We start from the raw sequence: 12806 nt of genomic DNA, 5'->3' as shown, positions 1-12806 counted from the left end.
GTCCTGGCCACGCCTCCAACATCACCCTCAAGGCTTTCTGGAGCCCCTCACCCAACCCCAGGCAGCAGCGACCATGGCGCTGTCCCCTCCATCTACCCTGTACAACCTGTAGCACTTCCGGGGCCCTGCACAACTCAGTGACTTTATTTATTTTTGAAGGAGAGAGAGGGAGAGGCAGAGTGCGAGCCAGGGAGGGGCAGAGAGAGAGGGAGACACAGAATCAGAAGCAGGCTCCAGGTTCTGGGCTGTCAGCACAGAGCCTAAAGTAGCTCGAACCCAAGAGCCATGAGATCATGACCTGAGCCCGAGTCAGATGCTCAACCGACTGAGCCAGCCAGGCGCCCCCCCAACTCCGTGACTTTAAACACGTGCATGCGGGTGTGTAACCATCACCACAATCCAGACACAGAACAAAGTTCCCCCAGGACTCCGCGGTCAATCCCTCTCCCTGACAGCTCCCGGTAACCACGGGTTGTTTCCTGTCCCTGTCGTTCTGCCTTTCCTACAATTTCTGAAACCTAGAATCACGCTCTCTTTCAATCGTAGTAAAATAACATAAAATTTATCATCTTAGCCATTTCTAAGGGTACCGTTCAGTGGCCTTAAGTACATTCACACTGATGTGCAACCACCCCTACCGTCTGTCTCCAGAGTTTTTCATCTTCCCCCAATGAACCTCTATTCCCATAGAGACTAACTCCCCAGTCCAACCTCCTCCGCGCCCCTGGCAACCACGATTCTACGGAACGTCTCTACGGATCTGACAACCCCACGTACCTCACACAAGTGGAATCACACTATCCAGTATTTATCTTTCTGTGACTTGCTTAGTTCGCTTAGCATAGTCTTCAAGGTTCATCCAAGTCGTAAGGATGTGTCAGAATTTCCTTCCCTTTTTGAGAATGAGGGGCGCCCGGGTGGCTCAGTTAAGCATCTGACTTTGGCTCAGGTCATGATCTCGCGGTTTGTGGGTTCGAGCCCTGCGTCGGGCTCTGTACTGACAGCTCAGAGCCTGGAGCCTGCTTCCGATTCTGTGTCTCCCTCTCTCTCTGCCCCTCCCCTGCTCACACTCTGTCTCTGTCTCTCAAAAAAATAGATAAATGTGGAAAAAAATTTTTAAGAATGAATAGATTGCCTAACGTTTCCTTCTGTAAACACATCATAATTTATTAACCATTATGTTAGCTAACATTTTGCTGCCCTAAACAACTGTAATAAACATCTTTTAACACACACACACACATACACACACACACACACACACACAGAATGAACAATATCCCGTTGTACGTACAGACCACATTCGGTTTAGTCATTCATCGGTCAATGGACGTTCGGGTTGTTTCTGTCTCTAGGCTACTGCCAATAATGCTGCTGTGAACATGCTGCACACACAACTTTCACTTTGAGTCCTTGAGTTCAATTATTTCAGGCATTACACAGAAACAGAATTGCTGGATCATAGGCTGGCCCTATTTTTTAATTTTTTGAGGACCCTCCATACTGCCGTCTGGCGTGATCGCCATCCCCACCAACAGAGCGTGAGGGCTCCAATTTCTCCCGGTCCTCGCAGTAGGTGGTCTTTTGTGTCTGGCTTCCTTCGCTTAACAGGCTTTTGCTTTGCTTTGTTTTAAGATTTTATTCTTAAATAAGCTCTACCCCCAACGTGGGGCTCAAACCTACAACCCTGAGATCAAGAGCTGCATGCTTTAAATTTTTTTTTTTTTAACGTTTATTTATTTTTGAGACAGAGAGAGACAGAGCATGAACAGAGGAGGGGCAGAGAGAGAGGGAGACACAGAATCCGAAGCAGGCTCCAGGCTCTGAGCTGTCAGCACAGAGCCCGACGCGGGGTTCGAAATCACGGACTGTGAGATCGTGACCTGAGCCGAAGTCGGATGCTTAACCGACCGAGCCACCCAGGCGCCCCAAGAGCTGCACGCTTTAACGACTGAGCCGGCCAGCGTCCCTCGCTTAACACGTTTTGGGGATTAAGCAGGTTGTTGCCTGCATCAGTAGTTCCCTCATTTTTACGGACGAGCAGTATTCCATCGGACGGCTCTACCGCAGGAGGTTTAGTTATCCATCATTTGAGGAGCATTTGGGGGTGGCTCCAGTTGGCAGCTACCAGCAATAAAGCATGCGTGTGGCACGTATGTCTGTGTTCGTGACACGCGGGACACACGTTTCGCTTATCTTGGGTGATCACCCAGGAGCGGAACTGCGGAGCCACCCGGCAAGCGGATGCCTGACGTTGTCAGAAACCCCCGTTCTCCTTCCAAGGCAGCTGCCCCGTCCTGCATCCCCAGCAGCGACGCGTGAGTGTTCGAGGTGCTCTGCTTTCTTACCCGCCCGTGGTATTGTCAGTCTTCTTAGTTTCGGCCACTCTGGTGGACGTGCAGCGGTACCTTGTTGTGGCTTTAAGCTGCGTGTCCCCAGTGATGGTGACATCCAGCAACTTTTCCCAAGCTTCCTGGACACCTGTATCACTTCCTCCATAAAGTCTCCCGCAAACCTTTTGCCCGTTTTGTAATTGATTTCATCTTCTCCATGGCTGGAGCTCCCTGAGAATAGGACTCTCGGGGCCCCTCGAGGCCCAGCTTCTGGGGGCATTACACCAGAGCCCAGTGGGGACAGTCAAAGGTGCGTGCCTCAGCAGCTGCACCCAGCCCAGCCAGGGCCACGTGCACACAGTAGGACTGCATACGTGTCAGCAGTTGCAGGAAGAGGTTCCTCTTCTCTCTGGTGACCCAGATCTCCCCCAGCTACCAGGCCTAAAGAGCAGACCCCGGACCTTCACCCACAGCCTGGCCCAGGCCCAGGTTCTGGAAGTAGGCAAGGTCCTAACAGAGCACCTGGAAGGAGACTCTCCAAGGGGTCACAGGCCCAAAGTATGCCCTGCTGCTGGTCCAAACGCTGGGTTACCCACTCAGCTCCCCCTAACAAGCCTGGGCCTCTACTTCCTCGTTTGCAAAGCAGAGAGAATGCGCCGCTTCGCATGGCTTTTGTGCAGAAAAACTGTATCAGAGATGTGAAGCACCTGACTGAGCAGGTCTGCAGAAATGACTGTTATCATTACCAGATCCCATCTTATTCCCCCAGCAACTGCACGATTAATAGAGGATCAAGCCACTGTATCATGTTTTATTGTGGATTATTACACAAATATTACAAACCCCTCTCATTATGCATTTAATTCTCAGTGACACTATTGGAACGTACAAGCCGGTCAGGGGAAGAAGGTGAGGCTTGAGAGAGGAAGAGTGGAATGGAAAACGAGGAGAGAGGGAAAGAACGAAAAGATGGATGGTGGAAGAAAGGAAAGTAACCTGCCGTACGCCAGGCGTGTTCCCAAACCTTCACGACAGGAACCACGTTTATACACAAAGAGACAGGGGCTCAGTGACTTGCCAGGGTCCCTGTCCCTTGAAGAGCAGGGCAGGACTTCCACCCACTTCAATCCCAGTGCCCCCACTCCCTGCATTACCGAGCCTGGCTCCCTGCCTGTGGCCAGGGGAGGAATGTCGGGGGCAGGGCTCACTCCCGGGCAGGACAGAGTCCCAGAGCCCCCAGAGGCACCCAACACAGAGCCACAGGGCCCTCCTAGGGCAGAGCAACCAGGGCTGCACGTGACAGTCTGCCTCAGGGGACTCTTCAAAGTGGGGGGAGCAGGGACTCAGTCCCCAGGAAGGGTCTGCACCAGCTCTGCACCAGCCCCCCCGCCCAACTCAGAAATAAAAACAGGGAGAATTCAGAAGGCCTTCTCTGCACCACCACAGGAAGGAACTGAAAATCATGAACCAGCACTGCACGTACAAAGCCTGGGAAGTTTCACATCCCTCTGCCTAGTAGGTTCTTTACTCCTCCTTCCCTAAAAGCAAACACAGAAGGAAGGCTTGTTGGTCTCAAAGGTAAAACCTAATCAATCCCCAGTCCCAAAGGTTTTCCCTCTCAGCTATTTCGCTGAACCTGCCCTAACCTCTATTCCCACAGCCACTGCCTTGGGGTGAATAAGTGTCATCAACCCTGGGCCTCACGACAAGGGCACCTAATGACGGGTCTCGCTCTGGCCTGCATTTTGACCCTCCGAGAAATGTCCTCCTTTATATTCTTTCTAACTTCAAAAATTGCTATACAGCTATGGTAATCCAGACAGTGTGATACTAATGGAAAAGACCAGAGAGCTCAGAGATGGAACCACACACGATTTTCAACAAAGGAACCAAAATAATCCAATGGAGAAAGAAAAGTCTCTTCTAACAAAGGAGTCTGGAAACACTGCCCATCCACACTGGGAGGGGGAACCGGGGATCAGGATCCCTGCCTCACACCATACACAAACTAATCTGAGATAGATGGTACACCTAAACCTAAAAGAAGTATAAAGCTTTAAAAAAAGATAAACAAACACACCTAGGAGAATATCTTCATGATCTTAAAGTAGGAGAACATTTCTCAGAGAGGATACAAACAGTACTCCCTATAAAGCAAAAATAATGGTAACTCAGACTTTATTAAGATTACAAGCTTATGCTGAACAAAAGATAGTATTAATGAGATTAATAAGCAAGCAAAGCTTGGGAGAAAATATTCACAACACATACGTAAGACAAAGGACTCATTCAAACTCCCACAAGTCAACAATTAAAAAGACAAGCAACCCAATGCTTGAAATGGGCAAAAGATTTAAACAGACATTTCTTCAAAGAGGGTATACAAATGGCGGATAAGCACAAAAAGAAAAAAAAAAGTACTCCGTATTACTGATCATCAAGGAAATGCAAGTTAAATGAGATGTCACTGCACACCCTCTAAAATAGATCAAAGGAAAAAAAATTAAACACTGAATGTGGCTGAGCCTGTGCGGCAGGCGTATTTCTCCTACACCTGCTGACGGGGGTGCAAAATGGCACAACAATTCCAGGAGGCTATTTGGACATTTCTTAAAAAGTTAGATATACCTCTGCCCTACAAAAGCCGGCCGCTCCACTACCCAAAAGAAATGCAAATCTACGTCTACAAGAAACCTTGCAGAAGAATGTCCGTGGCAGCTTTTTCCCAACAACCAAAAACTGGAAATGAGCTCAGACGGTGATCCTATAAACAGGCTGTGGCACATCCGTACGATGGAATGCTAGTGGAAAATAAAAAGAGACAAAGCCCTGGGTCTCAGAAACTTTATGCTGAGTTGAAAGACACCAGATACCAAAGAATTCTCGCATGTGCTTCAAAAAGTAGTTTATCTCTGGCAACATTACTCGGACCAGCGATTGCTTGGGGTGAAGGGCAGGAATCGGGTGGGAAGGGGCAAACGGCAACTTTCTGGCGTGAGGGAAAAGTTCCGGATGTTGTCAGGGGCGCGGGTAACATGGGTGGTCACAGCGCACACTTAAGGTCTGTATGTTCACTGTGTATTTCTGCACCTCAAGAACACTGACCTCAGGCAGCTGTTAACAGGCAAACTGGCAGGCCCCCTTTTGCTCTCATTCTCCAAAGTTTCCACCGTCAAGTCCCAACAGCTCTCTGCCCCTCCAAAGACGCTCACCACAGACCTCAAGCACCCGCAGCCCGGGCTCCCGCCCCGGCGCTCACCTAGTCACCCAGAGCACGCCTGTGGCTGGGTCACATCTGTGTCTCTGTACCACACAGCCCTCTGCGGTACCCCTCCGCTCACCCGGAAAGTTGCAGCTCAGGCACCTCCTCCTTCAGGAAGCCCTCCCAGAATCCCCTGGCTGGGCCAGGGGCACCCCTTCTGAAGCCCTGATTCTTGGGGCTCGCTTCCGTCGTAGCACCTGGCACTTTCTCCTAAGGGAACGGGTTTTCCAACTGCTAGGACTGCGTGAGAGCCTCAGAAGGAAACAGTGTGTCATACTTTACGTCCCCAGCTCCTGGCACAAAGTTGGGCACAAACATCTAAGTGGACCCAGGAATCCCCTTGGCAGGAAAAGAATTTTTAATTTTTTTAAATTAAAAAAAAAGGAGGAAGGAGGAAAAAAAAGGGGAGGGGGTGGAAGGAAAAGAAAAGGTCCTAAGGGGCAGAGAAGCAAAGAGAAGGTCTGACACGGAGAAGGAAGCCGTAAGGAAGGCACCCTACGAGGTGCCAGGACATCCAAGACCCCATTTCCAGAACGCTGCTCCCAAAGCCTTCTGCTCCTTGTTTCCAGGGGCCGTGGCTGAGAGGTTCCCCCCACCCTCTGCAAAGCCAACAGCAGCTCCAAAGCCAGGCCCCCACCCTGCCCACCCCGCCTCAGCCCGGAGCCAGTCTGGGCACCCAGGGGCCAGATTCCAGAGTCCAAGGCTTTGCGGCTCCAGTTGTTACACGATGTGAAAGAACAAAGAAAAGCCTGTTACCAGATTTAAAATCCTTTTTACGTTAATATGCCGAGTGTGATCTTTTCACTAGCAAATTTGATTATATACTTTATGTTCACTGACAAAAAGAGAGGGACTTCAAATCTGTAATAAATGGTTAATATGTCTATGGGCTTCACTCGCAGATTATTTTTTTCCTTTTATTTTTTTTTAAGTTTTTTTAATGTTTATTTATTTTTGAGAGAGAGAGAGAGAGAGAGAGAGAGACAGAGCATGAGCGGGGAGGACCATAGAGAGAGGGAGACACCGAATCCGAAGCAGGCTCCAGGTTCCAAGCTGTCAGCACAGAGCCCGACGCGGGGCTCGAACTCACGAACTGTGAGATCATGACCTGAGCCGAAGTCTCATGCTTAACCGGCTGAGCCACCCAGGTGCCCCACTTTTTTTTTGTCCTTTAAAAATCAATCAAGGGCGCCTGGGTGGCTCAGCCGGTTAAGTGTCCGACTTTGGCTCAGGCCATGATCTCGCGGTTCGTGAGTTCAAGACTCACATGGGGCTCTGTGCTGTCAGCTCAGAGCCTGGAGCCTGCTTTGGATTGTGTCTCCCTCTCTGCCCCTCCCCTGCTGGTGGGCTTTCTCTCTCTCTCTCTCTGTCAACAATAAACATTAACAAAATATATTTAAAAAGTTAAAGCCTACTGAGCCTTTCCAACCACAAGTGTTTTCAAGCAGCAAGGAGATGACAAACAACACGCTAGGCTTTACAAGGGAGAGATGGGGTCTGGGTTGAAAAGGGATAAATACCAGAGTTCCACCAGCAGCCACAGGGCACCAGGCCCTGAGCAGGGAACAGGATTAAGTCTCCTTTTGCAGGAGGAGGGACAGCACAGGGGTTCCGAGAGTCATGTGACTTCCCTCAGGTCAGGAATCCAGCGACTGACAGATCTCGGGACCCTGTCCCTCCCACCCTCCCAATGGTTCCCGCTCCTAAGGTTGACACCTGCCCTTGAAAATTTTCAAAGACAGTGAAATTTTAACAGGATAAACAGCTGAGAACAAAGAGAAAACTTAACTCTAAACTAAGTCCCTTCTACCTAATTAAATTGGCCCCGCTTGATGGGGAGATTTTCAGAGGCGGCAAGGAGGAAACTATAAAAGGAAATGCAATTAAGGAGAGTCTTTTTCGATACACCTAATTCTTGGACTGCCCTTGCCCTAGGCAGAAACTTAATTCTACTTAAGGACAGCTATCTTTGAAAAGTTGTTACGTAAATTATAAGGTAAGGGGAGAAAAGAAACAGGAACCATTTTACCAGGTAAATGAGAAAGGCTGAGAAGGGAGCGATGTGTAATAGATCTGCAATTGACTGGGATGACAATCTCAGCTGGTGTAGACCAAAAGCCTGCCCAGACCACAGGCAAGTCCATCCTGGTAATCATCCTGCTATCATTTATTGTACTGCTTCCCCTAAATTAACATAAAAACCAGGCAAAACAGGAAACTCTCTTCAGAAATTAGCTGATCATGAGGTGCCCGGGTGGCTCAGTCTGCTGAGCGTGTGACTTCAGTTCAGCTCATGATCTCAGGGTTCATGAGTTCAATCCCTGCATCAGGCTCTGCGCTGACAGCTTGGAGCCTGGAGCCTGCTTCGGATTCTGTGTCTTACTCGGTCTCTGCCCTTCTCCCCTGCTTGCGTACTCACGCGCTCGCTCCCTCTCTCTCTCTCTCTCTCTCTCTCTCTCTGTCAAAAATAAATAAATTTTAAAAAATTTTAAAAAGAAATTAACTGATCACAAGTTGACATTGATACATTTAGAAACATGATCTCCTCTGTTTATTACAGCTGGAAATTGAAGGAAACTGCAACAGAGGCCCAGGTTTCTTTTCAAACACTGTTGGGTCAACTCCAAAACAGGAGACGTGGGCAGTTCGTTCTGTGCATCAGCCCAAGCGGAATTATTTGGGAGGCCACAAACCAAGCTGTCATCAGGTTAAGACAGCATGCAGGCGCAGTTCGGGGGGGCCTGACCCCACCACTCGCTCTGGGTCCACTGCACACACCCGAGGATCCGACACAACTACAGGATGAGGAGGGGACCAAGGGTCTACGGCTCTCTACCCAACCCTGGCATGCAGAGAGTGGTGCCATGCAAGGCTCTGGCTTCAACCAAAGAAGCCGAGTAGAGTGCCCCGGGGTGCTGGCGGAGCGGACCCCATGGCCAGCACACATAAGCTCGGGTGTCTTCTCCAGGCTCAGCTGGGGACGCTCACTACCGATGCTTCCGTACAGCGGCCAGGCTCTGATGAAGCCAAGACTGGACAGTTGTGGAGCGTAAGCCCCTTGCCATGAAGTTTGCATTTCTGAAAGGTCACCGGGCTCGGCAAGGAAACAGGACTGGAAGAGGCAGATCTGTGGGCTCATTGGCTAAGTGCGGCCCGAGCACGGACCGGAGGCCAGGCACCAATGGGGGGACGGAAGTACAGCATGGCAGGCACGCACGAGTCTGGATTGCATCCCAAACTGGAGGAAGAGGACTTAATTTTAAGGCCTCAACTCTGTCATTCTCAAGCTGTATGCAGTTGACCTCTCTGAACCTTTGTCCCTCATCGGCAAATGACACACGAATTAGAACTGCCCGGAGAACCGAGCAGCAAAAAGCCTGAGGTCAGCGCCGGCGTGTGGACCATGTTGTTAACCACAGGTGCTCAAGGTTAAGGGTCTCCTTAGATCCGACACCTACTGGGGCCAGTCTGCGGAGAGGCTGGTCCGGCGGCGAAGCCAAAGAGGGCTGCCTGGAGGAGGTGGCATTGGAGTTTAACTTCAGAGGGTGAGGAACAGGGCCCCTCAGGAGCTGGGCGGCAGGTAGCGGGCAAAGGATAATCTATCACTGCCTGCCGCACCGCTACCAGCAGCAACAACGCTACTCCCTGGCGTTTACGGCTCCCTCTACAGGGCACAAAGCTTTCCTGCAGCAGCTCGGTCGAACCCTGTCTCTACATGGGTCTAAAGGAGCTACCCATTTCACAGGGGAGGAAACTGAGGCCCGGCAAGAAGGAGGCCCCAGCCGGGCGCCGCTGGCCAGAGTTGACAGGCCGGGATTCGAACCTCCCGCCAGCCAGGACGCCTGCGCTCCGTCTCCGGGGCGCGCGCCCAGCCCTCCCCGTCGCCCTGGAAACGGCCTCTCCCGCGCGCGCGCGCAGTTTCCCCTCGCTCGCTCTCCGGCTGGCTCTCTCGTGGCTTTTTCTAAATAAAACCCCGAGGCGGCGGGATACCACCAACGACTGAACGTGCCGTCGAAGGACGCCGCTACGTCCGCTCTCCGCCCTGGGCCGCGGATCCCTCCGCCGCCCGGCGGCCCGCGCGCTTCTTCCCGACTCCAAACTCGAAACGGCTTCCCGCGCGCCGCGCCGTGCCCCACCCCCACCTCATCCCCACCCCAACCCCCAGCCCGGCTCACCTGCCGCCCGCGTCTCCATGGCAACGCCCCCACCGCGGAGGAAAAAAAAGCCTCGGGCTCTTCCGGGCCCCCTCCCGCGCCGACCGAGAAGGCGGGGCGCCCCGCTGATGCTTCGCTTTTTATTTTTATTTTTTTAAGAAAAGAGCCGGCGAGGTTATGGCGAATCTGCGGCATCCAACATGGCGGATGGAGTCTTCGCCCTCCTCTTCACGGGGCGCTGACGCCGGCGTAGCGGACGTCAGCCTCGGGTGACCCTCCCCCAGCGCGGAGCGCGTCTAGGCTGGGCCGGGCCAGTGCGCATGCTCCGGGCCGGCGGCCGCGCTTGGCACCCCGCTCCGGGGATTCCACCGCTCCGCTTTTTGAGCCATTCCTGGGAAGGAGCTAACGAGAGGCCTGGAGTACGGATCGCAGGATTGGGAGTCTTCCCATTTGTGCCCGGAGCCAGCAGATCTACCTGCTTGTGCATCCTTGGACTCACCTGACGTGGAGCCACCGGGCTAGACGTGCAAGGAGAGTTCTGGGTTCCTGTCCCCGTTCTGCCCTTTACTAACTAACCTGGGACAGCGGCTTAACTTCCCTGGGTGTGAGTTTACTAAATTGTCAGTCGGGGAGGTTACAGCCTGCCTCCCTCTCCAGGGTTGCTTGCAGCGTCCCCGTAGCAGAGCTGGATGCTCTCCGCTGGGGGTACCCGGCTCCATTTAGTCCGGGTGGTGCAGCCAGAATTCAGCAGCCTGGAGCCACCTCGGGAAAGCGACTGCCCTCCGACCTGAGTGTCCCGCACAAAGTCTCAGTTGCGTGTGAGCACGCCTCGCTCCCGTTCCCGAGTCTGGCGCGCAGCCTTCCTTCTGCAAGCAGCCAGTCTGCTTGAGATGTGATGACCTTGTTTTCGGTTTCTGATGCGGAGGGGACCCGCTCTGCCGCTTGCCTCGGATCAGTGCTCCGGTGACATCTCCACGGGGGCCCTCCCCGACCACCCCGTCCAAAGTAACCATCCTAAGTCCCTGTTTTCTACATAGCAATGTCACTGCCTGACACGAACTTAACCTCCATCTCGCCTAGGTCGCCCCTTCGGCTCCAAACTAGAAACGACCCTGACAGTTATTCATCTGTCCCTGAGCTACACCAGGTGGACAGAGGCCACTCGGAGCGCTCTCTCTCTCCCTCTCTCTCTCTCTCTCTCTCTCTCTCTCATGCTGGTTTCCCAGCTCCTACTGCACAGTAGTATTGAATGAGCAACACATTCGTTCCCAGGGTCACCTGCGTTTCAGTAGTAAAACTCCCAGGGACCTTGAGCTTTAGGGTGACGCATCAAATTTCTCCGGAGCCATGTGTCTTGCTCCTTAACCCTGTTCTTGAGAGATAAAGAGTCCTTATGAGACCCCACATTCATTTGCCCAGTCCATTAAATATATGTTCAGAGATATCTCCTTCCCCCACCCTTTTCTTTCATCATTATAACAACCAGGGATGTTAAATTGGACAGACATGATTATTGTTCTTTTCTAGATGAGGAAAGCAACGCTCAGAGAGGTTATGTGGCTTTTTGAGATCACACAGCAAGCCATTGAAGACCCAGGTGTGGAACTAGTCTCTCCCCACCGGGTGTTCTTCCCATTCTACCACGTCACCACCAGAGGCGTGCCCGAACTACCCACCGTGCCCCCAAAGAGCCACTTCCAAGACTCTTGGAAGGTTACTGCTCTTCCAAGGTTGCTGCAACACACCCATCGCATCCTACCTCACAAATAAATGGCTAGGTGGAGCCCATCACCGATTTCATTTGGAATCTCAACACGCTGCATTGATGAGCTTTTCCTTTTAGAACTATAAATATTTACAATAATCGCTATTTTGCTGTGAATCAATGTCTGTCAGGAAACTAGGGTTGTTCTGGTTGCTGACAATATTGGTTTCGCGCTGGGTTGCTTTCTTGCAGGTGCATTTAAATGTCAGTTATTGATTAGAAGATGGATTGTTCCTGGATGTTGTGACCAAAATGAATTTTGGAAATGAAGCAATTTAGAATTTATCTGAAAACCAAGTTGCCTCAGAATATTAACAATGTCAAAATAAAAAAAAAAAAAAGAAGAAGAAGAAGAAGTTGTGAGTTACGGGTGACGGTCCCGAGTTCATTATTTGGACAGCTACGATTTTCTCTATTATTCTCATAGCATTTTCTTCCGTCTCTATCCAAAGAAAATTCACTGAACATGTATCATTACTGAAAACTGGCCTGGCCACAAGCATATGGAAACAACAAAGACTCCCCTTTCTATGGGACCAGATTTGCAAGTGGAGAAATCAGTCCATCCCAGCTCAGCCATCACTCTGCTGGATTTGCACATTTTCAACGAGCAAACATCTTTATTCTTCTCATTTGCCAGTAATATCTCAAAATGGCTTCAATTATTGAAGAAACACTAGTAGAATTAAGTATAAATTGCTCAAAATTATATAATTAATGGCACCCTACTTCCACAATGGTTCCCAGAGGCGATTAGCTTCCCAGCTGGCCCTTTGGTGGCAATCAGCCCCTCGAGGCTGGCACGTGAAAGAATTTGTGTCAAGAAGTTTATCAGCGAACATGAAATGGCTTTTAGTTACATAATAAGTAATCTCTGTAATTGAATATATTTGTGTCAATAATTTTATAATTATATCTCATATCTACATGACAAATATCCATTTACATGAAAAGAGAATATATACATAATTTTATGAGACACTTCTTGAAAGCAGGTTTAGATAAAGGATACATACAGGTGACCTCCAAATAATGGGCCTTGAGGCACACAGCAACGATAAAATCAGAGCTGGGGATAATCACAGTCTGAGTGACGTATTAAAAATCTAAATAGGCACGCCGTAGAGAAAAATCCATTTAAAATTGTATATAAGAAAAGGGGGTAGTAATATTTAGAACGATATGAGCAGTCTCAGTGTGAACAAAATTATGACCTTAGGAACATGTTTTCTGAGTTCTGTCTTTTCTGTGGCCATCGGGTGCTGCCCCCTCACCAGTCAGCCTGTACCCGC

At 50.6% G+C, this 12806-nt stretch overlaps 1 protein-coding gene across 2 annotated transcripts in view; it reads right to left on the bottom strand.

The window, feature by feature from the left end:
* ZFAT (zinc finger and AT-hook domain containing) overlaps nt 1-12806 on the bottom strand; it is a 350311-nt gene that overhangs the window by 244627 nt on the left and 92878 nt on the right. Inside the window, exon 1 of one of the 2 annotated variants that reach the window (XM_086695746.1) lies at nt 9771-9950. The exons of the other annotated variant lie outside the window; for it this stretch is intronic. Within the exon in view, the coding sequence (XP_086551872.1) occupies nt 9771-9789 (19 nt within the window). The 5' untranslated portion in view covers nt 9790-9950. Of the gene's footprint in view, nt 1-9770; nt 9951-12806 lie in introns of those variants that run through there. 2 annotated transcript variants of the gene reach the window in all.

The sequence above is a fragment of the Puma concolor genome, chromosome F2 (assembly GCF_028749965.1).
Source record: "Puma concolor isolate L17-30 chromosome F2, mPumCon1.1.hap2, whole genome shotgun sequence".
NCBI classification, from domain to species: Eukaryota; Metazoa; Chordata; class Mammalia; order Carnivora; family Felidae; genus Puma; species Puma concolor.
Note: the sequence above shows the minus strand (reverse complement) of the source record. Positions and strands in the feature narration are given on the sequence as shown.